Source organism: Megachile rotundata, chromosome 13 (genome assembly GCF_050947335.1).
Source record: "Megachile rotundata isolate GNS110a chromosome 13, iyMegRotu1, whole genome shotgun sequence".
In the NCBI taxonomy this organism is placed as follows: Eukaryota; Metazoa; Arthropoda; class Insecta; order Hymenoptera; family Megachilidae; genus Megachile; species Megachile rotundata.
In genome coordinates, this window is record NC_134995.1 from 11,041,362 (window position 1) to 11,064,377 (window position 23,016).

At 49.2% G+C, this 23,016-nt stretch overlaps 4 protein-coding genes across 10 annotated transcripts in view; 3 read left to right on the plus strand and 1 right to left on the minus strand.

The window, feature by feature from the left end:
- shg (DE-cadherin) overlaps positions 1–2,440 on the plus strand; it is a 32,969-nt gene extending 30,529 nt beyond the window's left edge. For both annotated transcript variants that reach the window (XM_012291523.2, XM_012291522.2), the window contains exon 15: positions 3–2,440. In XM_012291523.2, coding sequence (XP_012146913.1) covers positions 3–145 — 143 coding nt within the window. In that variant the 3' untranslated portion in view covers positions 146–2,440. The remainder of the gene's footprint in view (positions 1–2) is intronic.
- LOC100879197 (venom protease) lies at positions 630–22,968 on the minus strand. Its single transcript, XM_003705917.3, has 8 exons — positions 22,432–22,968; positions 22,182–22,216; positions 22,010–22,128; positions 21,870–21,943; positions 21,567–21,816; positions 21,267–21,511; positions 20,820–20,980; positions 630–20,766 (listed from the first exon to the last, which is right to left on the minus strand). Exons 1-8 carry the CDS (start codon positions 22,628–22,630, stop codon positions 20,605–20,607), a joined length of 1,245 nt encoding a protein of 414 aa, XP_003705965.2. The 5' UTR covers positions 22,631–22,968; the 3' UTR covers positions 630–20,604.
- LOC100881724 (stAR-related lipid transfer protein 7, mitochondrial) lies at positions 3,925–7,154 on the plus strand. 2 transcript variants are annotated; one of them, XM_012291524.2, is made up of 6 exons: positions 3,925–4,796; positions 4,869–5,035; positions 5,108–5,376; positions 5,450–5,577; positions 5,780–5,919; positions 5,995–7,154. In XM_012291524.2, exons 1-6 carry the CDS (start codon positions 4,399–4,401, stop codon positions 6,342–6,344), a joined length of 1,452 nt encoding a protein of 483 aa, XP_012146914.2. In that variant the 5' UTR covers positions 3,925–4,398; the 3' UTR covers positions 6,345–7,154. The 2 variants fall into 2 exon arrangements, with proteins under 2 accessions (XP_012146914.2, XP_003705906.2); XM_003705858.3 differs by having other exon boundaries at positions 4,881–5,035.
- Positions 8,581–20,542, plus strand: LOC100879084 (atrial natriuretic peptide receptor 1). 5 transcript variants are annotated; one of them, XM_076538864.1, is made up of 24 exons: positions 8,581–8,797; positions 8,857–9,027; positions 9,106–9,280; positions 9,343–9,545; positions 12,667–13,062; positions 13,201–13,315; positions 13,447–13,781; positions 13,843–13,934; positions 13,995–14,133; positions 14,199–14,280; positions 14,420–14,555; positions 14,712–14,789; positions 14,846–14,923; positions 14,992–15,096; positions 15,305–15,551; positions 15,654–15,812; positions 17,479–17,555; positions 17,639–17,730; positions 18,111–18,260; positions 18,361–18,553; positions 18,613–18,787; positions 18,951–19,049; positions 19,105–19,196; positions 19,253–20,542. In XM_076538864.1, exons 1-24 carry the CDS (start codon positions 8,581–8,583, stop codon positions 19,793–19,795), a joined length of 4,149 nt encoding a protein of 1,382 aa, XP_076394979.1. In that variant the 3' UTR covers positions 19,796–20,542. The 5 variants fall into 5 exon arrangements, with proteins under 5 accessions (XP_076394979.1, XP_076394980.1, XP_012146918.1 ...); XM_076538865.1 differs by having other exon boundaries at positions 14,208–14,280; XM_012291528.2 differs by lacking the exon at positions 12,667–13,062.
- Positions 22,969–23,016: the final 48 nt, after the last annotated feature.

Sequence of the window (23,016 nt, forward strand, 5' to 3'; positions counted from 1 at the left end):
AGGTACCGACGACGGAGATCTCAAGTTCAACTACCTGTCGAACTTCGGTCCGAGATTCCGAAAGCTGGCCGACATGTACGGAGAAGAGCCCAGCGACGAGGAGAGCGACGGAGTCGGGGAAAGAGAAAGCGAGAGCTGGTGTTGAACAAGGCGAGTCGCGTTCGATTCCTGATCGTTCGCGCCAATGCCTTACCTTGCACGCGATACCTATCACCGCCACTCGCTCTCATCGACGAAGCAACGACGCTTCGTAGCCTCGTGTACTTAAAACCGGATCCGAGAGTGCGTTTTGCATTTCCTCGTCGTGATTCGTGCAGCCAGATCGGAGAGAACGACTATGGACGAAACGATTTCGATTTGCCTGTAAACACGACGCGGGAGGGCGCGTCGAGCGCGCGCCGATTCGCGAAACAAATATGCGACGGGAACGTCGTATTTCCTCCTTTCTTTTCTTTACTTCTTTTTTCATTTTCGGTTTCAATCGTTTCGCACGCGAGAAAATGGCGTTTCGTCGTACGGACGAATCGAAGTGTCGGAACATGAACAGAAACGCGCGATATATTTTTTTATTCGTTCGTGGTTCGCGTCGAAGCGGAAAGAGAAAATTAGAAAGGAAAAGAAACAGACAATACATTAACCAACTTTTATTTTGTTACATTTTTTTTGCGGTATCATCGAATAGAGGTAGGAGTTACGCATTATTATTGACACGCGAGAAACGCGTCGGCCGAGAAAACTGGTTCGCGTTCAAGCGATTCGACACGGCCGTCTAGTAACTGCTCGTTCGTTTCAACCACGATTACTACGAGACTACTGACGCGGAACGAGACTCTCGGACGATACCGTGTATCGTTCGGAGAGCGAAGCAAGAGTGTTCGTAAGTTGTGGCAATCATTCGAATTATTATAAAGTCTGTGGGCTATTTTTTTTTACGTACATTATAGATGATATACAAGTATACGTACATGCGCGATTCGCTACATGTACGGATGTGTAGATAAGAGACGCGGCACGTCGCTCCACTATTTAACTTATAGATAGTATTTTATTAATTGGATATACGTGAGTGAGATATCGCGTAGAGGATGTGCGCAACTACATACGCGAGCACGCGCATCAACAATATTAGACATAAATATTAAACGCTGAGTATATACCGTACACGGGTGTGTGTCCGTGTATGTATGTGTGTGTGCGCGCGTGTTTGCGAGTCAAAAAGAAGAGAAAGAAGAACGCGCGTTTCCACGGACGCGCGGCGATCTACAGAGAATCGACGAGAAGAGATCGAGTGCCATATCGTGCATCCGACGTTGACCCGCGTTGCGTGAAGACCACGATCAATACCGAACAATCGTACACGTAATACGCAGGGCGCAAAGCCGACCTTCTAAACGTTGCGCGACACAGGCGATTTCGAGACGACGGTTCGCGAAGAGTAATTCCTTCGTTTCGAAAACGACTGTCCTTTTATCGATCGGTAGCGCAAATCGTCTCTCGTCTGTGTCCCTTTTTATTCGCGATCCAGACGATAAATATACGCGATCACACCGTGCGAACATGTATACACGCGCGCATATGTATATACATATATAGAGATATACATATGTATGTATGTATGTATATTCGTGTACCTATGTACGCGTGCACGCACGTACGTACACGTATATATGTGATAATAATTTGTAAGCTTTTTGTACGATAAATCAACGACGATACGTATGCGTATAATAAGATAGATTGAACGCATCGTTGACGAAGTTGGGCCACGTTGCGGCGTCGAAATTCGGACGTGGTCTGTTCGGCATCGGTGCGCATCGGGAGAGCCAAGGTGTAATTTATACGAAATAAGAGTGCAGCTTAACCGAAGCGCGGTCTGATCTCAGAGGATGCGTCAGCGGACGAATCGCGCGAATGTTCGGAAACAGCGATCGGTGATTTACCATCGTACAAATCGAGAACGAGTTGAATGATATTCGAGTTGATTTTTCGAACCGCGTGTTTTAGCGATACAAAAGCAGACAACGTCGACGAACGCGTGAATGAAACGCATCGATGCACTTTATCGAACACTGCCCTTTACGTATCAAACGAAAAGACTTTAGCGACGCATTTTTTCGCATTTGATCCGACCAAGCAACCTGTCGGCAAATGAACGAATTGTAACAGACAAACGGAAAAGAAATAAATAAGCTAATAAATAAACGAAGAGAAAGAAAGAGTAGAAGGAACTTCAGACAGCGATGTATTCGTACACAGGCTTCTTGTACATTACCCGTGGGTACGCGAAACGGACGTTTCGCAACCTATTCAACATGTGATAGTCGATCGCGAAGCATACGTGCACACCTTTGTTCTTTACCCGCGATCCATCTATTGTCGTCAAAGATACGTGTAATTTCATTTCCTTTTTTCTAGCAATAAAAATTAAAATTCGAAAAAACGCGTCGAATCTTGTTATTCTTTAACTCGCTTATAGCCTTTGTCCGACAAAATGGAAGCAAAAGGCATAACATTGTGTTCGACATGATGAAATCAAAGGTTCAGAACTTTCCGTGGAATTCAATTTTATGTACCTTGTCGTGTTCGTTCTTTTACGAAGTAAAACTCACTTGTGATCATTTGCTAGCAACTTTATCGAATGGTTTAAAACGCTTTTAATTAACCGAATTCGTCACGGGCTTCCATCGAGAAAGAAACCCCTCGATCGTTCGATTGCGACATACTCGAAGCCAGAAACTCGCGGCGTTCGTCCTCGAGAATTCGAGTCAGGACGAGCTGATGACGTGAAATTTCTTAATAGCCTACGTTGGCGGTTGTTCGAACGGTCAAGTTTCGGTGACGATAATCGTCGATTCGATCGTTCGAGTCCTGGCAGAGTATTTCGCAAAGATCGAGCAGCGTTGGTACCGCGTCTGCGCGATCTTGAACCGTCCTCTTCAAGAAGGGGTGTGAAACTATAAAACCGTGTTCGGTGTTGCTGATCGTTCACAAACGTTCATCCCACATAGACACCGAAGATACCTTGACATCCGAGTTTTCGCGAAAGACTAACTTTGTTTTCCGGATCGCGGTTGCAGTCGCGGCGACATGTAAGTGCTCGCGTTGACCAACCCTGGAATTACTGATCGCCGGTTTTTCTCTTTCTGACATAGGTATCGAAAGATTCAATTGAGTGTTCTCGCGATAGTATTTCTGTTATGGTTGAGCCTGGATCTCGGCGCGGAAGCTCAGCTAAATTTTTCCACCGGCTGGGGAAAGAGGAACCAGAGGGTGAACGAGCGGGCTAACGAGTGCGTTTTACGAGCCAGACCTTCGCTGGAACAGCTCTTAATGGTCTACGATATCATACAGGTACGAGTCTTTTTTTTCGAGAAGAGAAGAGAGCAGTACTGACCGAAAGCGTTTGCAGACGCAAGCGAGGAAAATGATGGATTGTCGGAAGCTGTACGAATGAATACGCGAGGATCAACCGGAATTAGCGGATGTAGGCATCCTAGATACCTGAGCCACTCGTTCGAACGAATTTTCAACGATCGTTAGTTTTTTGCGATCTCTGTCGGATCATGAATCAACGAGCTCGTTTCTTCGTTTCGTAAACGTACCTTGTACAATTAATTACGCAAACGACAATACAAACAATGAGCAGTAACAGAAATAATTTCTTTCACGCTCTCCTCGCCTTCTACGCCTAATTTGCGATCGTATTTTATGCATAGGTTTTCGAAACGACCACCGATGCGAAAGACGTGCGAAATTCGTGACATTTTATCGTTAACTCTTATTTGATAAAAATTGCACGCGTTGATATTACGAGATATGTTTTGTTTAAATAAGTATCACCTTCCCGCGTTGACTATCGACTATCGAATAAGTTTCGATATGTCGAGTCCGAGCGATATCGATACGAGCGTTCGAGAAGTCGAACGAATTTTTTCAAAGAATTTTTTCCAAATTTACAATGTAAATTAAACGGTATTCTAGATCGATTGAAATTAGTAAGCGGAAAGGTATCATGGTTAAAATATCGGAACAACGCGTCGAATATGCGCAAATAATCGAGGCAACAAATCGACTTCGAAGTATCGATACCGTCAGCTCGTATCGCGGCTGTGCAATTTTGGATGCTACCCACTGTAGTCGGTTCGATGTAGCAATCATATTATTAAACAATTTAATTTGTTGTGATCGACAAAACATGTGGCTGGAAATTTAGTGAAGGAGCTGTCGAGATGAGCAGAAAAAACAACGACCTTTGAATCGCATATCGTCCGGCGTACAATATAACCTATAAAGATTCTTCAAAGTTGCGGTTCACGTTTTTGCGGGTATTTCGTAACACGGCCATAAAGAGTCAAGAACATTTCCATTGTGCGTGTATTAATCGTCTTAAAACGAATCATGTTCGCCGTGCAACTGTCTGGTTTATTATCGAAGCAGTTCAACACGAATTATGTCCGCGGAGGTACCAGGTTAGCTTCTTCTTTTGGACGGTACGAAAATTATGGAAAATTCCGTGAATACCGGAAGAGATTAGCCTTTTGGTTGAAGCAGCAAGGTAGTCAAGTGGCCGAAGCCTGTGCAAGGCAGTTTGAATTTATCGCGGCACAACGTATCAGAAGAAGCTTGCAAATATTTCATCTGTACACGCGAATGTGGGACGAAGTAGCGCTCAAAGAGTTCATGAAATCATGGAAGAATCGTACGTTAAGGAATACCAGGCACTTTTTGATGAGCAGTATCGGAGTAACGATGTATAATTGGGATCACGAACGAATAAGCGAAGAAGAGTTGAACAGGTAAGCGAACGACAAGTCGCCGATATCGTTGTTCGTTGTTCGTTCTTATGCAACTTTCTATGGTCTAATTAGTTTCCTCGGTAGTTACAAGCAGGAGATAGAAGGGATTCACAGGTTAAAAGACTCTACGGTCATCTGTGCAAAATGCCATCAAAGGATCGTTATAGACGTCCAGCAGCCTGGTATAAAGTATTGTACATGCTATGGCAGTAAATTCAAGGCAACAGTCAATGAAGGCCGTACGTACTGATTTTTCAAACTATACTCATTTTCATGACCAACCAAGAACTAACGTTCTTTGGTAATTTTAGCACAGGGATGGAGGCCTTATATAGAACGGGAAGATATGCTCATCTGGAGAAGGGAAGAACCACAGTCTGGAGGACTGTTTTCGTACAAGGTGTACGGTTCGTTCGACGACGTCACCGCAGAGGATTTTTTACAGACACAAATAGACGTCGACTACAGGATGAAATGGGACTCGACTGCTCGAGAATTGCGAATCATTGACACAGATCCAAAATCGCAACAGACAGCTGACGACAGCACCGACATCATCTATTGGGAAACGATATGGCCAGTACGCGTTAATTGATCGTTTGTATGAAACGCTCCAACGCGCGATACGTTAACGTATTCTGTCGTGATTTTAGAAACTGTTCGCGAACAGGGATTACGTTTATCAGCGACGGTGGGTGGTGGATAAGGAGAAGCGATTGATCATAATAATTAATAAAGTAACGGAACATCCTAGCGTGCCCGTTAAATCAGGAGTATACAGGTACGACAAGCATCCGACATCGTTTACTGGAATTTTGAACGATACAGACGATATATACGTGTTGTTTCTAGTTTTGTATTTCGTTATGGAATCGCCTAGTTCGATAAGTATTTCGGCTGCCGAAAGTTACGTGTTAAGATAAGAAAGTTTCAGTGGATTCTGCTTCCATCATCGAATAATTTCAATTCTATGTACGTAACAGAGTCACAACGTACTGGTCGTACATGGTGATAAGGCCTTACACAGAATTTCACCAGCCAGGCATCGAATTTGGATTAACATATTTCGATGATCCAGGCGTAAATATTCCTTCCGCGGTCACTGCATGGGTCGCTATGTCAGGTACGCGTTTGCGCGCGAAAGCGCGTCCTTTAACTCTCGTGTAAATTTTGATGGTTCCATTATGTCTTTACGTAGGACTACCAAACTTTTTAATTCGCATGAGACACGCGTCAAAGAACTACCAAAGTTATAAACGTGACCGAGACGAGGGAAATATGTCTAGTGACAATTATATATCTTTGAACACCGAGGATTCGATCCAGGATAACATCATGGACAGCATCGATACGACAGAGACGATGGAAGAGAGTCAAGTGTCGAGTAAAGAGAAGGAAAATGTCGATCCAGTCGATACGTTCACGACGGATGACGCGCAACAAAAAGAAGATGACAGTGAAAGCGACGAAAGTTCGGATTGTACCGATGCGAGCGACGAAGGCAGAGGTTTATTTCGACACTTCTTCCCTACGAAATTATTTGTCTGACCAGTAATCGCGGTACATTTGACGTAATAGGACCCTTTTCGACTTTTGATCGGTGAAAAGATCCTAACGAGACTCTATGCAGGAAGATCTGTAACATAACGATCGCGATGTAAAGATAGAAAATATTTATAAACGAGAGTACGCATCGGAGATCGCGTTACGTCGAACGCAGTTGGAACGACGAATCGTCGAAAGCACAGCAATAGCCTTTCGAGTGTCGGCTTCCATAATCGACGGACACGAGACTGATTTATTTTTATGATTCATCTCCCCCGTGTCGCTCATTCTCGATACAAGAATGAGACACGAACAAATCCGAAAATATTCCGAGCTGGAGAAAATTGTAAGGTAATTTGTATTTACGCAACGCGAGGTTTTCCTATACGATGGAATATCGTGACGATCAAAATATTCCGTTGTATCAATGTACACTCGATTGTAGTATAAATATAAGTAGATGTACAAAATACGATGAAATTTATTTTCTACGGGAGTACTCGATTTTACTTAATACTATGTGCAATGTCTTTTATCGCTTAAAACGCAAGAGAAAAAACATTACAATCCGCAAACGTAACAAATGTTTCCTTCGGTCCTTAAAAGCATGTGAGTACCTCGTATGTGACGTCGCATGCAAGCACGCACGTTTTATACTCGTCTCATCAAAATTTCGAAACAAAACCATTTATCGCTGCCACAATGCATTTGTTCTAAAACTTTCTTCTCGTGTATACAACGTTACCATTTAACTGATTTTATTGTTTCGTTGTTATTTTTACCTTAATAAAAAACAAAGTGTCTGGTACCAAAGAGTCTCGTTTCAATACTGCATCCTTTGCAACAATATCATTACCTCGTCAAAGTACATCTACTCGGTTCTAAAATTTCCTTCGGCATTCGTTCTAGAACTTAACCAATCTTTGCTACATCTCGTTATCACAGTTCTTTCTCACTAATGTTAAACGCGTTGCAAAACGTCGCGGTTCAAAGTTTCCTCCGAAAGAGGGGTTCGCGAGGGCTTCTCAATTGCTGCGTCGATTTCGGTGGCGAATTCGTAGAAGACGTTCAAATCGTTACGGTCTGGAGTCGAAAGCGTCTCGTGACGAGTTTATCACGGATTTTAGAACTTCGTCGTTCGCGCGATGGTCGTTTCCGTTAGATATAGTACGCGCACGCTTTGAACGCGTATTAAAGTATCGTTATTTCGACTAGGTACATAGAGAAGAAGCTGCGCCGCAAACGAAACGCGAGGGACCAGAGAGCACGTTTTCGCGACTTTTGAACGAGCGCTTCTTCGAATTTCGCAAGAAACGAACGACGACGCAAGGAGAGCAGACGCGGGTCCGAGGCAAGAAGTTCCGCGTGGAAAGAGCGGCGGTACCGTGGCAAGTTGCGCGCGTGCAGGGTTACGTGTGCGCGCGCGAGAAACAAACAACGCTTGAATCGTTATCCGAAGTCCGCGAAGAAGAAGCCGGAGACGAACGAGTAACGGACGAAACTTTCGATTAGGTATCATCGATCGACGCGATAGAATACGAGCGATAACGACAACGACGCGTAAATGCGTTTACGAGTAAGCGGCTGAAGATCATCGAACCGAGCGTCAGTAGCGTACCTGATCTCGAGACGATTCTTCCGTTTTCTCCGGGAGCGCCGTTTGACCGTCCGAATCGAAGCGCGTTTCGTGGGAAGCGATATAACCGGGATAGAAACGGAGCGAGGCGAGGCGGAGCGGAGCGAGCCGTGGCGGGACCGAGCGGGGCAATCGCTTATCCGTTATCGGATCGCGATCACCATCACCGAAGACTAATCTATCGGTAGCGGCAAGTTTAACACGGCACGCGTGTCATTTCCGACAGATAGAGCTGACGCGTATCTAAGAATAGTTGTTAAAAAGCAGCGGATAGACGGAGGTTTTCGCGGATACACGATCCAGCCGCCGATCCGCGCTCGTCCGTTCTCGCTGGTGGGCTCGCGAAACGCGTCGAACGATCCGCCGCAGAATCGATCGGTCGTCGCGAAAGACGAAAGGTGGCTCGCGCGAATCGCGAGCAGAAAAATGGACGCGAGCGAACGATCGTTCGACTGTCCTGCTCGCGAGGTCCTGCCCGTTATCGTGACGACCGTCGCGTCATCGTTCGACTCGAACATTTCTGAGCGGTGCGACCATCTTGGAGCGGCTTAATCGTGGAAAAAAGCGAAAAGTAAAGGAAAGATCGAGCGAGCGTTCGCATACATGGGTACTAAGTGGATCGTCGCGTTGACGATCGCGTGGCTAACGTTTCCGGTGAACGGCAAAACGACCTGTCGCGAGGTGCAACTGCCCCGCGACTGCGAAGCACTGTGCAAGAGGAACCGTCACGGCGTCATTTCCTGCGAGCTCCGGGTGGCTGTCCTGCTTCCGGCCGATCCAAGCTACGACATCTCCTTGCCGAAGGTTCTTCCGGTTCTCGGTAAGCGTCATTTTCGCAACCTACGAATCTCGGGAAGTGACAGTTGGTTGTTTTCGCAGACCTGGCCGTCTACGAAGCTCGATCGCGAGGCCTTCTACCCTACTGGTTGAAACTGACGTTTCTTTCGCAGGACGATCACTGCGACGCGATGTACGCTCAGATCGCCGCGATCGACAGCTTCTCGAACTGTGTTCATCTCGTTCTCGGGCCCGCCTGCGATTATTGCGTAGGTAAGCGATCGATTTCGTCCTAAAACCGCTCTCTCGAATGCTCTCGTTGATCCTCGCGTTCCCGTTTCTCTTTTCCAGCCGCCGTGGGCAGGGTGGTGAAGTTCTTCGGCACCCCGCTGATCACCACCGGCGGCTTCACCTTCGACTTCACGCAGAACAAGACCGAGTGCAAGGACGAGTACTTTATGACCACCAGAATCGGGAACTTGGCGTTCAGGGACATCGCCAAACTCATCGTGGCCGTGATGGACCGGTGCGTGTCGATTTCTTTCCGATCCTCTTTGCTTCCCGATTTTAACGCGTTTTTCATCGCAGTTACGAGTGGAGGAAAGTGCATCTGATGTACGCTACGAACGGGCAAAGCGAAGTGGCCGGCAGGCACACCTGTCAGTTGATGATGAAGTCCATGGTGGAGTTCGTGAAGAAGCAGCGAAACTTCACGTTCGGTACGCTCGACGTGGAGACCGCCGATAATTACACGGAAGCGTTACGGACTCACGTCGGCGTGTGGTACGGTGGTAAGTTGTTTCTCGAATCTGCTTTTTCGTGTCCTTCGAGCGAGTAGCGGCGTAAACGCGTCGATTTTAGGAGAAATCGTACGAAAAACAGACGCGTCATCGCGTAAACGCATTTTACCGCGTAAACGCGCGAGTTTATCCGTGGTTGCAACGTTATCTGTGTTTCGCTCTCGGCTGTAATCGCGTCGACGTTAAAAGGGGATCCCGTAAATGGCTTTGCAAATTTAACGAAAGCTCGAGTCCCGCTAATGCGTGGCAGCTTTCGAGCGGAACGAATAATAGCGGAATCCGGCCGATTCGTGCGCCACGCGCCCACGTTACGCGTTGGACATTAAACAGCCGTATTTCCCTTTCGTTGAAGCGGCATCGATTCGCCACGGCGGTGGCGTGACTTCTCATCGGACGCTAAAAGAAAGCTTAGATCGACCATCTAATTGACCGTATCAATTAGACGAGGCGAACAACGTTATCGCATTGTTTCCTACGCGTTATCGCGACGCGTTATCATCGAGCCGAAGCGTTTCTATTATTGCTCCGTTACGGCACGATACGCGGCGACGCGTCACAAAGTCTATATTTATACGTTTTCCCGACGGACGCGTTAAAAACCGAGTACGTACGCGACCGATAGCCGACCGAAAGCGTTACGAGATTTCCCTGATCGATTCGCGGCTCGTGACGGTTCGAAAGACGCGGTCCTCATCCCGCCGATAACGATCGCTGAATCGCGTACCTTTGGTCGATAATCGGAAGGTTATCTCAGCCGTCGATAAGTCGTTCCGAATTTCGAGTCGAGAGATTTCGAACTTTGAATTTCGAGAAAAAGGGGATCGGACGAGGGCAAGGTAACAAGGTACACCGAAAAGGTGTAGTGACCCGTCGTAACGGCCACAGGGCGTTACGCTTACGACCAGATATCGGACGCATGCGTTCCCGTTCGCCGTTCCGCTCGCGTTCGCGATCGGCGCAGCGACGCGTACACACGTATCTACGTGTCTACGTACCAACGCTATCCTAGACGCGCTTACGCCGGCTCAGAGCGGGAGAGAAGAGGACCGTGGAGGAAGAGCATCTCGTCTAGCATCAGCGGCGATCCCGCGAGTCGGACTTACCGCCTCAGTTTCAATCGCGCGCCCCGAGCTCGCTTCCGTCGTGCATTACTCTGATAACACTCTTAGCAGATTTCGTATTTTTGGACCATAGATTCGAAATCGCTCGTCTCCTCGTTGAAAAAGCGCGGGAAAATCTGTAGATAGAGTTACGGGTGATTAGAGTTTCGCGAAAGTATCCCTCGGAAATACACCGGTATACGCGCGATTATCGGAAGATAGGAAATATAAAAGCGCAACTATCATTGTGAAGATTCGATCGAAGAAATCGCGCGGTTTCGCGAGATGCGAAGACGGCGCGTGGGCGTGTGCCCGGAAGAGGCGAGCGTGTTTCCGTGAAAGATCGAACGTTTCGCGGGATGCGATCGAGAAGGTAGATCGTTCCGCGAGATGCAGCGGCAACCGAGACGAGGAAAGTGGTCCGGACGCGGAAACGAGGCGCCGATGAGATTAACGTTGCTCCTGACGACGATGTGTGCCAGCGCGACCGCGAACGTCACGATGGAATCGAGAGACTGCTTGGAGACGCGAGCGTCGCTGAAGAAGGAGGTGAAGCTGGCGGTGATAGCGCCGGCCGATCCTCGCCACGAGCAGAGCTTGCCGAAAGTTTTACCGGCGGTCTTTTTGGCGGTGAAGGCGGTCAGTTCGCCGAAGGGACCTTTGGCTGGATGGGAAATAAAGGTCGATCATCGCGACTCGCGTTGCTCGAGCACGTACGGCCCTTTGGCCGCCTTCGACTTTTACATCAATCGCACAGCAGGTCGTTCCCGTAATTTACGTCCTTTCGCTCTTTCTTTTCCTCTCTCCTCTTCGGTTTCGATCTCGATGTCAAGGGTATCGAGCCGATCGCGACCAATACGGCGGTGGAGAATCGATTCGCGCGGTCGCGTCCCAAACGGCTCGATGATCAGTTAACGACGCGGTTTAACGAGGACCGAGCAGAAACACCGAGCTGTCCAACGGGGACCATCGCTGCGAAACCATCGTTACCGAACACCACTTTTCTCTTTGCTCGTTATTTCGAGACCGTTAAATATCGCTCCAATTCCGTTTAATTAACTCTCTGGAAGTTCTGCTCGTTTCTCTCTTCCGTCGGGAATTAGTCGTCCGCAAAAGCGATTCTTTCGCTCTAAAGTCGTCCGTGACGTTTAGTCTTTCTGAAACGCTTTCGACGATTCGCGACGATCGTGTTTACGCGACGAGCGGCAATAAAGCGACCTCGATCGAAACACGCGGGACTCATCAACTTCTTCTCTTATTTCGCGCGATCAAAATCGTCTCTCGTTCGTCGAGATTTTTCGTTGTCGCGAACCCGACACCTCGGGCGCGGGAACAAAGTTTCACCCGCTGACCCAGCGAGTCGATTTTCCTGCAGGCTCTAGTCGAGAAGCGCGTTAATCGACTTCGCGTCACCGCACGATCTCGATTTATGGCAGGTACGGAGAGATAAACGTTATCGTTTCGCGAAAACTCGATAAGCTAATAATTCTCGTTGATTCGGTTGAGAACGGAAGGGAAGCAACCGCTCTCGCCGACCATGGAAACCACTACGCGCCACTCCTCTCCTCGTTGTCCCTGCAATTCGCGATGGCCCCGAATTGCCACGCGGTGGTTATTTTGCAACGCTAATCGCCGATCGATCGCCGCGTCGGATTGGCCCTTCGATCTCGATTTTCTCCGCGAACTAGGCGTGGTTCGAACACCGAGTCTTTTTGCTTTCGTCCAGGGCGAGAAAAAAAGCGACGACGAAACAAGATAAAACGAGGTTGGCTTGCAACTCGTTAATGAAATTGAATCGTCGGATCAAGCTCGAGACGTGGAGCGTTTAACGCGAGCAGAATATTTTCGGTTGGAAACTTTTCTCGGCAGGAAAAAAATTGCTACGCGTGCGAGGGCAGTTTATCACGATGTATTTGCCGAAGTCGATGTATCGGAAAAGTAGAGAACGAGAGGAGAGAGAAAGAGGGAGAGAAGCAGAAAAATGAAAGCGATATTTCGGTTGATGAACGTAGACGCCTTCCTGGGTCCCGTGTGCGATTACGTGATAGCGCCGGTCGCCAGATACGCCGGTGTCTGGAGCATTCCCGTGCTGACTGCCGGAGCCCAGGCCGAAGCGTTTCGGTACAAGGGCGAGCACTATCCGACGCTGACCAGAATGATGGGCTCCCATCGGCTGGTGGGCGAGGCTCTCAGACACATCTTGAAACGGTTCGGCTGGAAAATCGCCGGGCTTCTTTACCACAATCACGCGGTGGCGAGCAGTCGCGGCAACTCCGAATGTCACTTCACTTTGGGCGCCGTGTACACGGCCTTGAATCAGACGCCCGTCTATCGGAGCTTCAACCAGGAGACGACTTCCGCCGAAGAGTATCGAAACTTGCTCGTCTTTCTCGCTAAGTCCGCCAGGAGTAAGTTTCGCTCGTGCGTTATGGTCGGTGTAAAACTCGCGTTACGGCGAACGCGTCGGAAGGGCTGCTCGATCGGAATACGCGAGGGAATTAAAGCGGAAATCGATGCAAACGTCGAAACTTTTCTCTTCGTTTCAGTCGTGGTGATGTGCGCCAATTCGACGACCATCAGGGAGATACTGCTGGCTGCCGAGCAACTGGGAATGGTCGATTCCGGAGAGTACGTCTTCTTCTCGATCGAATTGTCGTCTAGGTAAGTTCACCGATACGAATTCGTGATCCCTCGAGTTAGCGAAAGTAGAGACATGGTAACGCACTTCGTTTTTTTCGTACCGTCCTCGCTGATCGAACGTTCGAGCGAACCGAAAAATTTGGTCCTTTCAGCGACAACGACTCGAAAGAACCGTGGAGGGTGGAAACGGACACGGAGGAAAGAAACGAGAAGGCGCGAAAGGCGTATCAAGCGTTGTTGACGGTGACCGCGCGAACTCCGAACAATTTTGAGTACCTGAACTTCTCGCGGGAAGTGAAATCGCTGGCGCAGAGCAAATACAATTTTACGTTCGGTAATAGTTCGGTTTCGGCATTCGTCACTGCGTTCTACGACGCCGTCCTTCTGTACGCGCTCGCTCTGAAGGAGAGCTTGCCCGAGTACCCCGAAAAGATAAACCTGGACGGGGGAGATCTGACCCGGAGGATGTGGGGAAGAAGCTTCAAAGGTAAGTCTGTTTTTTTTCATTCTTGAAAAAATTTTAATTTAACGCGAACCCCCGGTTGCAGGTATCACAGGGGACGTGAACATCGACGACAATGGCGATCGGATAGCGGACTATTCTCTCCTCGACATGAACCCCGAGTCGTCGAGATTCGAGGTAACTCCCGAGATCGATCGACGATCGTCCCGTTTCGATAACGCGCTCTATTTGTCGCAGATCGTCGCTCATTACTACGGTGCCAATCAAACGCTGGAGTATCTTCCGGGAAAAAGGATTCGATGGTCCGGCGGCCGGAGCGAACCACCACCGGACACGCCCACCTGTGGTTTCGACGGTTCCCTGTGTCCCGATAACAGTAAGTTTCCGCAGCCCTCCGCGTTCTCGTTTCACGCTTCCAATCGGTTCTCTGTTCTACGACAGCTCTTCCAGGACACGCGATTCTATCGATGGTGCTGAGCTCGATCGTCGTAGTCCTCGCCGTTGTATCGCTTTTCATCTACAGGTAAGTCCTATTGTCTCCGACGTCGGTTTGCAGACTGATCTCAACGTTTTTTTACAAGGAACCTGCCTTTCGCAATTCTGAAGGAAGAATTGACATTCTGAATGACTTTGAAAATGAAGTCATTTACTTGTTTTTACAGGCACTTTAAGCTCGAGGCGGAAATAGCGTCCATGACGTGGAAGGTGCACTGGAACGACGTGATCGTGGTGCCGAACGCGAAGACGAGAGGCTCCATGTACTCGTTGATAGCGTACAGGATGCGCGGTAGTCAACTGGTGAATACCCTAGAGACGCGTTTTTCCGCGGTAGCATGTCGAGATATTACGAGAAAAATAGGTCGCGTTCCTTGAGCTTCGAAACCGCGAAATGACGTTTCTTTATAGCTTCTTCCGTAAGCGAAATTTTTTCCGACTTGTCTTTTTTCCTTCCAGACGATGTGTTCGATGGAGAACGCTAGTCTGCCTGGCGAACTGGACAGAACCGTCTACATTTCAACGGGGATTTACAAGGTTCGGCTGTTATAATCACGGTGTAAAAGGTGATATTAATCTCGTATTCTTTGCAGAACTCCAAGGTCGCCATAAAGCCGATCCCGAGGAACAAGGTGGAAATCTCGAGGCCCCTGTTGCTCGAATTAAAGAGGGTGAGTCGCGGAACCGCGAGAAAGTTATTTCCGTACTTTGATGAACTATGCAACTCTTTTCCGCGCAGATGAAGGATCTTCAACACGATCATCTGGTACGATTCTACGGTGCTTGCGTCGAGCCACCGCACTGCTGCCTCTTGACCGAGTACTGTCCTAGGGGGTCTCTTCAGGTTCGTCGTATGTTGTCGAACACGATCGATTAAATCTCGAGTTTCGAGGGTTATCCTGCGATTCGAATTTTGCGTATTCCGTAATAGTCTGTGTGAGAGGAATTAATTTACCTACCATAATTTTGTCTACCACGATAATGAAACTATGTCGCGATGAAATCGTATTCGAAAAGATCGCTTATCAGAGTAATGGACGTTTTCGCGACAGGATATCTTAGAGAACCAACAGATCAAGCTGGATCGCATGTTCCGAGGGTCTTTGATACACGATATCATTCGAGGCATGGCGTACCTGCACGCGTCCGAGGTAAAGAGTCACGGCAACCTGAAGTCCTCAAATTGCGTGGTGGATTCGCTGTTCGTTCTAAAGATCGCCGACTTCGGACTGCACGAATTGAGGAAGCCGAATCCGTGCGACGCGGAGCAGGACAAGAACAGCTACGCCTACTGGAGAAGTGAGCGTCCGTTATCGAAGGAGCTCGTACGACGGAGGGACAAGCGTTCGTATCCTTCCGTCGTTGCGAATTATGATATAGGAAATGTCGTTGTTTATTCAGGGCAGCTGTGGACGGCGCCGGAACTGCTGCGAATGGAGAGGCGACCACCGGAAGGTACGCAGAAGGGCGACGTGTACAGCTTCGGAATAATCGTCCACGAGATCGTGGTGCGTCGGGGGCCGTTCTACTTGGGTGACGACCGCGACCTCTCTCCAAACGGTAAGCGAAACTGGCGGTTTTCTTTACTATTCGTGCGGAAAAGGGGAAAAGGAGCTACCGGTAAGGGAGCTGGAAAGCTCGTATCGACCGCGAGGGTGGTGGGTCGATCGGTAACGAAGTTTACGAGCTTCCGCGAGCTGCTTGTCGAGAGCGGCAGGATCGATCACAGGATGGAACGTGCCACAAGTAGGCTAGGAGCTTTTCGAGACGGGGGTTGAAAGCTCAGTCGAGGCTTTCACGCGTCCTGGAACGCACACGGTTTCGCGCGCGCTACCTCGTCGCTTCTTTCTATCCGTCTCTTTCTCCTTTTCTGTCTCTTCTTCTCGTACGCGCACGTACGTACTCGCGCTCTCCCCTCTACCTCCGTCTCCGTCCGGTGCCGTTTTTCTCCTTTTCTCGGGGTTCGCGATCGGCAACGCGAAATCCTCGGGATACGCAGTTACGTCGGACGTTAGGTCCCGGTTACCGGTCGTTTCGATCGATCCACCTTTGGGAAATCGAGCGTGTGGGTGCCTCGCTGCGTGTGTTGCGTGTTTGCGTGTTACTCGGTACGTGGCTGTGTTTACCGATCGTTACACCGTCCCATTTACGCGGCCCGATTTTCTCTATTGCTCGATATTCAACCTCTTTTTCCCCTCCGCCCCTATTTCGCTCGTTCCTCCATCACTCTCTCCCCGTCTCTCCCTACTTCTCACCCTCTCGCACTACCCTCGCCCTCTCCTTTCCCTTTTTCTCTCGCCTCCTCTTTTTGCTCGCTTTTTCGAAGCCAATTACCCTGATTCCGTATCCGAGATCCGGCAATTAATCGATTACTTCGCACGGGCCGAAACACGCGTCGCGAGGCGATACGATCGAGTGCGTTACGCTGCCGATCGTCGCGAATGTGCTCGAAAATGCCGCCTAGTCGCAAATATCCTCGAGACCGATCGGTGAACAAAACGTTCGTGAACTACGCGTCTTTTCATTTTGCGCGCGACTGTTGCCGAGACTCGCGATTAAATTGTCTGTAAAATCGAACAATTCGAAACTTATGGACTATAGGAAATGTTTTGGAGTAGTTTTTTAGCGTGGCGTTTCGAGCTTACGTGCTTCGACGTCCTTTACTTTTCAAGGTAATTCGCTAATCCGCGCGGTTACGACTTCCATGAATCCCGATGTTCCGATGATCGCGCGCCCCGAGAAACGAAAAACAGAGTGGAAAGAGCGAGTGCGAGAGAGCGAGTAAGAGGAAGAAGCAGCAAGAAAAGCGTGTAGTGATCGGGATAGATAGAAAGGGGAGAAAAGATGACGGAAAGAAGCAACGCGTCGAGCACGAGTAGCCTAACGTTGCCGGCGATGCCGGGTGCAAGTCCCGACGGCGGAGCCAGTCCTCGAAGGGCCGTCAGTCCGTTGCTCGAAGTCCGTAGGCCTCACTGCACTCTCAACTGCGAGACTTGCAACGCTTTTCTGGAGGATCTGTACAGGCACAGTAGGTTTTTATCTTTCTTTTTCCACGTTCGGCGAAACGACCTCGTTTCTGAACGAGAAAACGGGGATCGTTTCACTGAACGGCCGCAAGTAGCGAACAGTAAGAGAAGTCTGACGCGCCACGGTTCGATCGACGCGCGAGATCAACGTTTCGACTTATTTCTGCGAATCCGCTTTCGAACCGTGCGTTCCGTTTCAGAAATCGTGGAGGCGGTGAAAAGGGGCGGTGGTTCACCTTTGCGGCCTGCGATCGACGAGTCCATGGTCGAAGAAGAAGTAAGCACGTTTTCTTTCTCGATTTTCCGATAACTGGTTCCTTCGGGTCGCCGCGAAACAATAACGAGCGCGATTTCGATTAGGTGGCTACCTTGATGAAGAAATGCTGGACGCAAGACGCCGCGGACAGGCCGGATTTTCCCGCGCTCAAGCAGACCATTCGAAAAATTAACAAGTGAGTAACTCCGGCCGATTCTTTTTCTCCTCTCCGGAGGTCGATCACCTCCGATATTGGCATAGTTGATATTCAACTATTCGGAAAGTTCGCTCGGATTTTACCTTCCGGAGGGAGTTTCTCCCTGTTGCGAGAATCGCACAATTCTCGCTGGAATCTTTTTTCGCGATCAACCGTTGCAAACGTAATCGACGGATATTTCGAACGCGTCACGAGGGTCGAGCACAATCGATCGATGGAAGCATCCTGTTGCGCGACAACGGATACTTGCGCAGACTCGCCGTTATCTCCATTTTCCGAAACTATAATCGCGGATATTAATTTCGATCCTCGAATATCTGCCCGGGATGTTCTTCACGAGCAGGGAGTGTTCGTTTCAGAGATTACGAGAGCAGCAATATTCTGGACAATTTACTGTCCCGCATGGAACAATACGCCACGAATTTGGAGACCTTGGTGGAAGAACGCACCGCGGACTACCTCGAGGAGAAACGCAAGTGCGAAGAACTGCTTTATCAGTTATTGCCAAAGTGAGTGGACGTCGTTTCACTTTCGATCGAGCAGCGACGGAAGCGAAAGTATCAAACTGATAGTTTAGAGATAGGTATTTGGAGAAACTTGAATTTTCAGGTCCGTCGCGTCTCAGCTGATACTCGGTCAAAGCGTGATAGCCGAAACTTACGATCAAGTGACCATCTATTTTAGCGACATCGTAGGATTCACCAAACTGTCGGCCGAAAGCACGCCGCTCCAGGTAGTAGACTTGCTCAACGATCTCTACACGTGTTTCGATTCCATCATCGAAAACTTCGACGTGTACAAGGTAAATCGTGGACTCCTCCTAAGAGGACGATTTGTACTCGAACGGTTTAATTTCCTCAGGTGGAGACGATAGGCGACGCGTACATGGTAGTGTCCGGCTTACCGGTGAGGAACGGAACGAATCACGCGAAAGAAATTGCCAGGATGAGCTTAGCGTTAAGGGACACCGTGATGACGTTCAGTATACGGCACAGGCCAAACGAGCAGCTAAAGCTACGAATCGGAATGCATTCCGGTAAAATGTTCTCGATAATTTTTCTATCCCTGACCAAGTTGGATCGCTGCCCGTTTTTATTTCGATTTAGAACGAATCGCGTTTCTCGTTGGTCGTTGCTCGTGACTTACGATCGCGCGGTAAATATTCGTAGATTGACCGGATCGACGACTCGCGATTTCAGGACCCTGCGTCGCTGGCGTGGTCGGCCTCAAGATGCCGAGGTACTGCCTCTTCGGGGATACCGTCAACACCGCCTCTAGAATGGAGAGCAACGGAGAAGGTAACGCACTTGTTCTTCGATACTGAGAGAAGTACTTATATCAGTTTTCCTGCAGCTCTCAAGATACACGTCAGTCCAAAGACGAAGGAGATCCTGGACACTTTCGGCACCTTCGAACTCGTGTGCAGAGGCGAGGTCACTCTAAAGGTAACATCCTTTTATCTTCTCTCTGCGACTTTGCGTCATCTTACCGTGTTCGACAGGGCAAGGGCACGATGACCACGTACTGGCTGATAGGCGAGAAACCGAGGACCAACGTTCAGCGTGCGAACGTTTCCTCGATAACGACGACTGTGGCGACCACAACGCCGACGACGACAGCAGCAGCAACCATGACAACGATCGTGACGACGACACACGCGGCGAAGCAGGAAGATAAACGACCGAGCGATACGACGCGGAGCTGTCCGGAACAGAGCACGAGCGTCCGAGTGCCGACGAAGGTTCCGGAGGGACCTCGGTCGAATCAGGTCGGACGGCGGTCCATCGGTCCGCGCGAAAGTCGCAAAGAGACGAGCGACGACGGAGGCGATGGTAATAACGCGACGGGAACGACTCGCGCTCGTTCGATATCTGGTAGCTCGATGGCGGAGGGCTCACCGTCTCGAAATCGCGTTTCCGGCTCGCCGTCGAGCAGCGCCGTATCTCGTCGCTCCTATCAGACCGGCGAGAGCATCCCGAATCACGCGGAGAGCGGACCAAACGCGCCGTTGCTCGTTCCTGCGACACCTCCGCCTCGAGTTTAGCTCGTTTCCCTTCGATTCCCGCGTCCTTCCGTGTCTCGGTAAATCGATATTCGTGATTCGCGTAGAATAGCGGCGAACTCTGATCGGCCCGGCCGATCGACATTTGGGTCCACTCGTTCGAAAGAATGTCTTTCGACGTAAAAAGATATAAACGATGAATCACGGAGAACACGATTCACGGAGAAGAGCTTAGTCGCGCGCCAACTTCCTGTCCGTTGGTCGCGTATTTCCCCGTTGCGTTCCCGCTCGCGGACGATCTACCGTGTTCCCCGTAGCTTTTTGTACGCGTACGCGGAAACGGATCGAACCGAGCAAAGGAGAAGGAAATGGAAGTAGGAAGTTGACTAAACAGAACGTTTTGCGCGCACGCGTATATTTCCAGGTTCGATACAAAACGGTCTACGTTAGCTTAAATCCACGCGAACAGGGACGCACGCGGGCACGCACGTACTCGTATACGCTTATATTTATATTTACGAAGTTAGATATCGGTGCGTAAAAGCAGAGGCGGGGCCTCGTTCGATTCGGCCGACAAGCGGTCGAACCCATAGATTAGTAACGCGCGAGATGCTCGCGCGGCAGAGGTATACGCGTACGCGCGTGAAACGCGTCGCGCGTACGCCGTAAGGAAAGTACGAGAATCGAGCGCGTCCCGAAGATCGAATTTCTCTCTATTCGTGTCAATCTCTTTTAACGTTGTAACGATCGATATTCCTAAAATAAAATTTCATCGTTTCCAAACGTCAATCGACTCTTGTGACCGTGCGTTGCTTTACGATCGACGAGAATAGCGCGCGTGGGCGAGCTGGCTAAAACACTGCGTTCTCGAATATCCAGTCCAGGTAAGAGCTGACACGCGTGTATATGCCTGGAATACCGGGCTCCCCGCAGCGGATGCCCCAAGACACTATCCCGACGTTCACCCATCTGCCGTTCTCGAGTCGAAGCAGCAACGGTCCTCCGGAGTCGCCCTGCGAACAAGCACTTTCGGTCGACGAGCTTCGAAAATTATTTCAGGACTTACCTGACAGGCGTCTCGTCCGCCCTCGTAAGCTCCGGCGCACATCACGTTGCTGTCGATTCGTTGGACGAAGCTGCGAACGCATCTGTTCTGTGGCCAGATCGGAATCTGCGCTTCCATCAAAACGGTACTTGTAGGACCACCGTAGTACTGCATACCCCAGCCTAAAATTGGGAGCTCGAGTTAATCGGTATCAATGAATGTCGATACAATTTTAATATTTTGACGAGTCTGACTCGTGACGCACTCATACCTCGTGATCAATTTTACTCGAATTTTTAGTACGCTTCAATTTGGAGTTCAAGTCTAATTTGCATAGTCAATGTTTGTATAATAACATATTGACGTAACATTTCTAATTTTGTTGTTTGTTTTAATATTGTAGCTGTAATTAGTCGATCCTGACTGACGCACCTGACACGTAAGTCATAGTGCAAAGGGTTAACTAACCGATGACAACCGCGCTCTTGTTCTCGAACGTGTCCCCGACGGGCGGCAGACACACGGGCCAAACGTAGGTGTCGAACACTGTCGGTCGATGCAACTTAACAATCGCGATGTCATTAGCGTACGAAGTAGAATCATACTCCGGATGCACTCGTATCTCCGAGACAGCAAAGTCTCTGGCTCTGGTCTCCTCCTCCGACATCAAATCGTACTCTCCCAATCTAACCTTGATGTCCTCACGCTGGAGTCTGACGAGAAGAAACGAGATCGAGTTGCCGAATCGTTACCGGTAAATGAGGTTACCTGTTGACGCAATGAGCCGCTGTTATAATATGTCTATCGGTGACTAGTACCCCACCGCAAAACTGACTGCGATCTTTTCTCAAAAGAGCTACCATCCAAGGCCACTCTCCGGGTTCGGCCGGTACACCGCCCACCAGTCTGGTCCGCCCGTTAGAACTCGTCCCGCATCCTTTGGGTCTTTCCGGGTTCTCGGGTGCGGACGTGGATGGCTCTTCCCAAACGATTCTCGTAGAGTCAGATCGGACGTTCACTGAAAGGAGGATCGTTCACTTTTTTGTCGACGTAGCGTTTCGTTTCACGTACCGGCAATGGTCGGAAGGACATCAGCGAGGTTCTCGTCGGAGTGCCTCGGGTGCTCGCAACAGACGCCGACGAATCTGGTTCGTCGATGAATTAGAGTATAATTAAGTTTGAAGAATAGTTGAAATTGTGATTGAACTTACGCTTTGTCGACCGTGCACGTGTGCTTCATAGCGAGCGTGAAGTTCGATCCGTACTCGAGGAAGCATCTGTTCAAATATTCGCAGTGTCCCATTCTCTCTCTCAGCCGGATGCAAGATCCCTGTTAGCAACACATTCTCGAGTTTTTGACGAAATTTTAGCGAAGCAACTTACCTCTGACTTCCGTCGCTCCGGATTCCTCCTTGAATCTAGGAACAGAGATAAAACGCGGAGTTATCGGAATGATAAGATCCGTTAGAATACGCCCGTTTTTCTGTTCCGGTACTTTCGATCGAATTATTCTGTTTTCTTATTCGAGGATAAACAATCCAATTTCCCGGACGGAGAGAAATGGGTTTTCGTCGAGTCGAGAGAAATGGGCTTTCGTCGAAATGGACGTTATCGCGAGATCGAATCCACTTACCGGTAACATTGTTGATGATAAACGACTGGCCGTACCAGGGGATGAATAAGAAACACAGGAAAATCGGGAAACACGTTCCAGGTTGCGCTTCTGAGGATTTCATCCTTGAGTCGCGAGAGCTATTACTAGTCAACGGACATAGGACAGTAAAACGGACAATGGAACTACTAAAAAGCAGGAAGCGCTTATATACTCGCATATTGCCCCTGAGAGAACGTAACCCGCCTTATTCGGAGGAATTCGGTTGCGGTTCTCCAGGCGCTTCGTAGTTATTGCAAAACAACGATAAGTCGGGTTACGAAAGATTCCGACAATAACGCTATTAGATTGTTTCGACTTTTTCCGTAAACGACTCCCGGTTGAGTTAAGATTTTTCTTTTTATCCAACGCTGCTGAATTCGCTCGTTTCGAGGAAATTCGAAGGCGTCGGGAGGTCGCGAGAAAAAGTAAACTTTGCGAAAGAGAGAAGGAGAATCGAGGACAAGCCAGGGGCATTTCCATTTAAGGCACCCCGCGCAATCTCTCGCTCCTCTCGGCGCCACTTTGACACGCGTGCTCGAAACGTTCGCCATCGACCCAACACGC

Coding starts and splice junctions, on each gene's coding strand:
- LOC100881724 (XM_012291524.2), top strand. CDS start 4,399: ATGTTCGCCGTGCAACTGTCTGGTTTATTATCGAAGCAGTTCAACACG. Junction 4,797..4,868: donor AGCGAAGAAGAGTTGAACAG/GTAAGCGAACGA, acceptor TGGTCTAATTAG/TTTCCTCGGTAGTTACAAGC. Junction 5,578..5,779: donor GTTAAATCAGGAGTATACAG/GTACGACAAGCA, acceptor TGTACGTAACAG/AGTCACAACGTACTGGTCGT.
- LOC100879084 (XM_076538864.1), top strand. CDS start 8,581: ATGGGTACTAAGTGGATCGTCGCGTTGACGATCGCGTGGCTAACGTTT. Junction 9,028..9,105: donor CGCCTGCGATTATTGCGTAG/GTAAGCGATCGA, acceptor TCTCTTTTCCAG/CCGCCGTGGGCAGGGTGGTG. Junction 14,281..14,419: donor GTATCGCTTTTCATCTACAG/GTAAGTCCTATT, acceptor TTGTTTTTACAG/GCACTTTAAGCTCGAGGCGG.
- LOC100879197 (XM_003705917.3), bottom strand. CDS start 22,630: ATGCGAGTATATAAGCGCTTCCTGCTTTTTAGTAGTTCCATTGTCCGT. Junction 22,217..22,431: donor TATCATCAACAATGTTACCG/GTAAGTGGATTC, acceptor CTCTGTTCCTAG/ATTCAAGGAGGAATCCGGAG. Junction 20,767..20,819: donor GCGGACGAGACGCCTGTCAG/GTAAGTCCTGAA, acceptor GCTTGTTCGCAG/GGCGACTCCGGAGGACCGTT.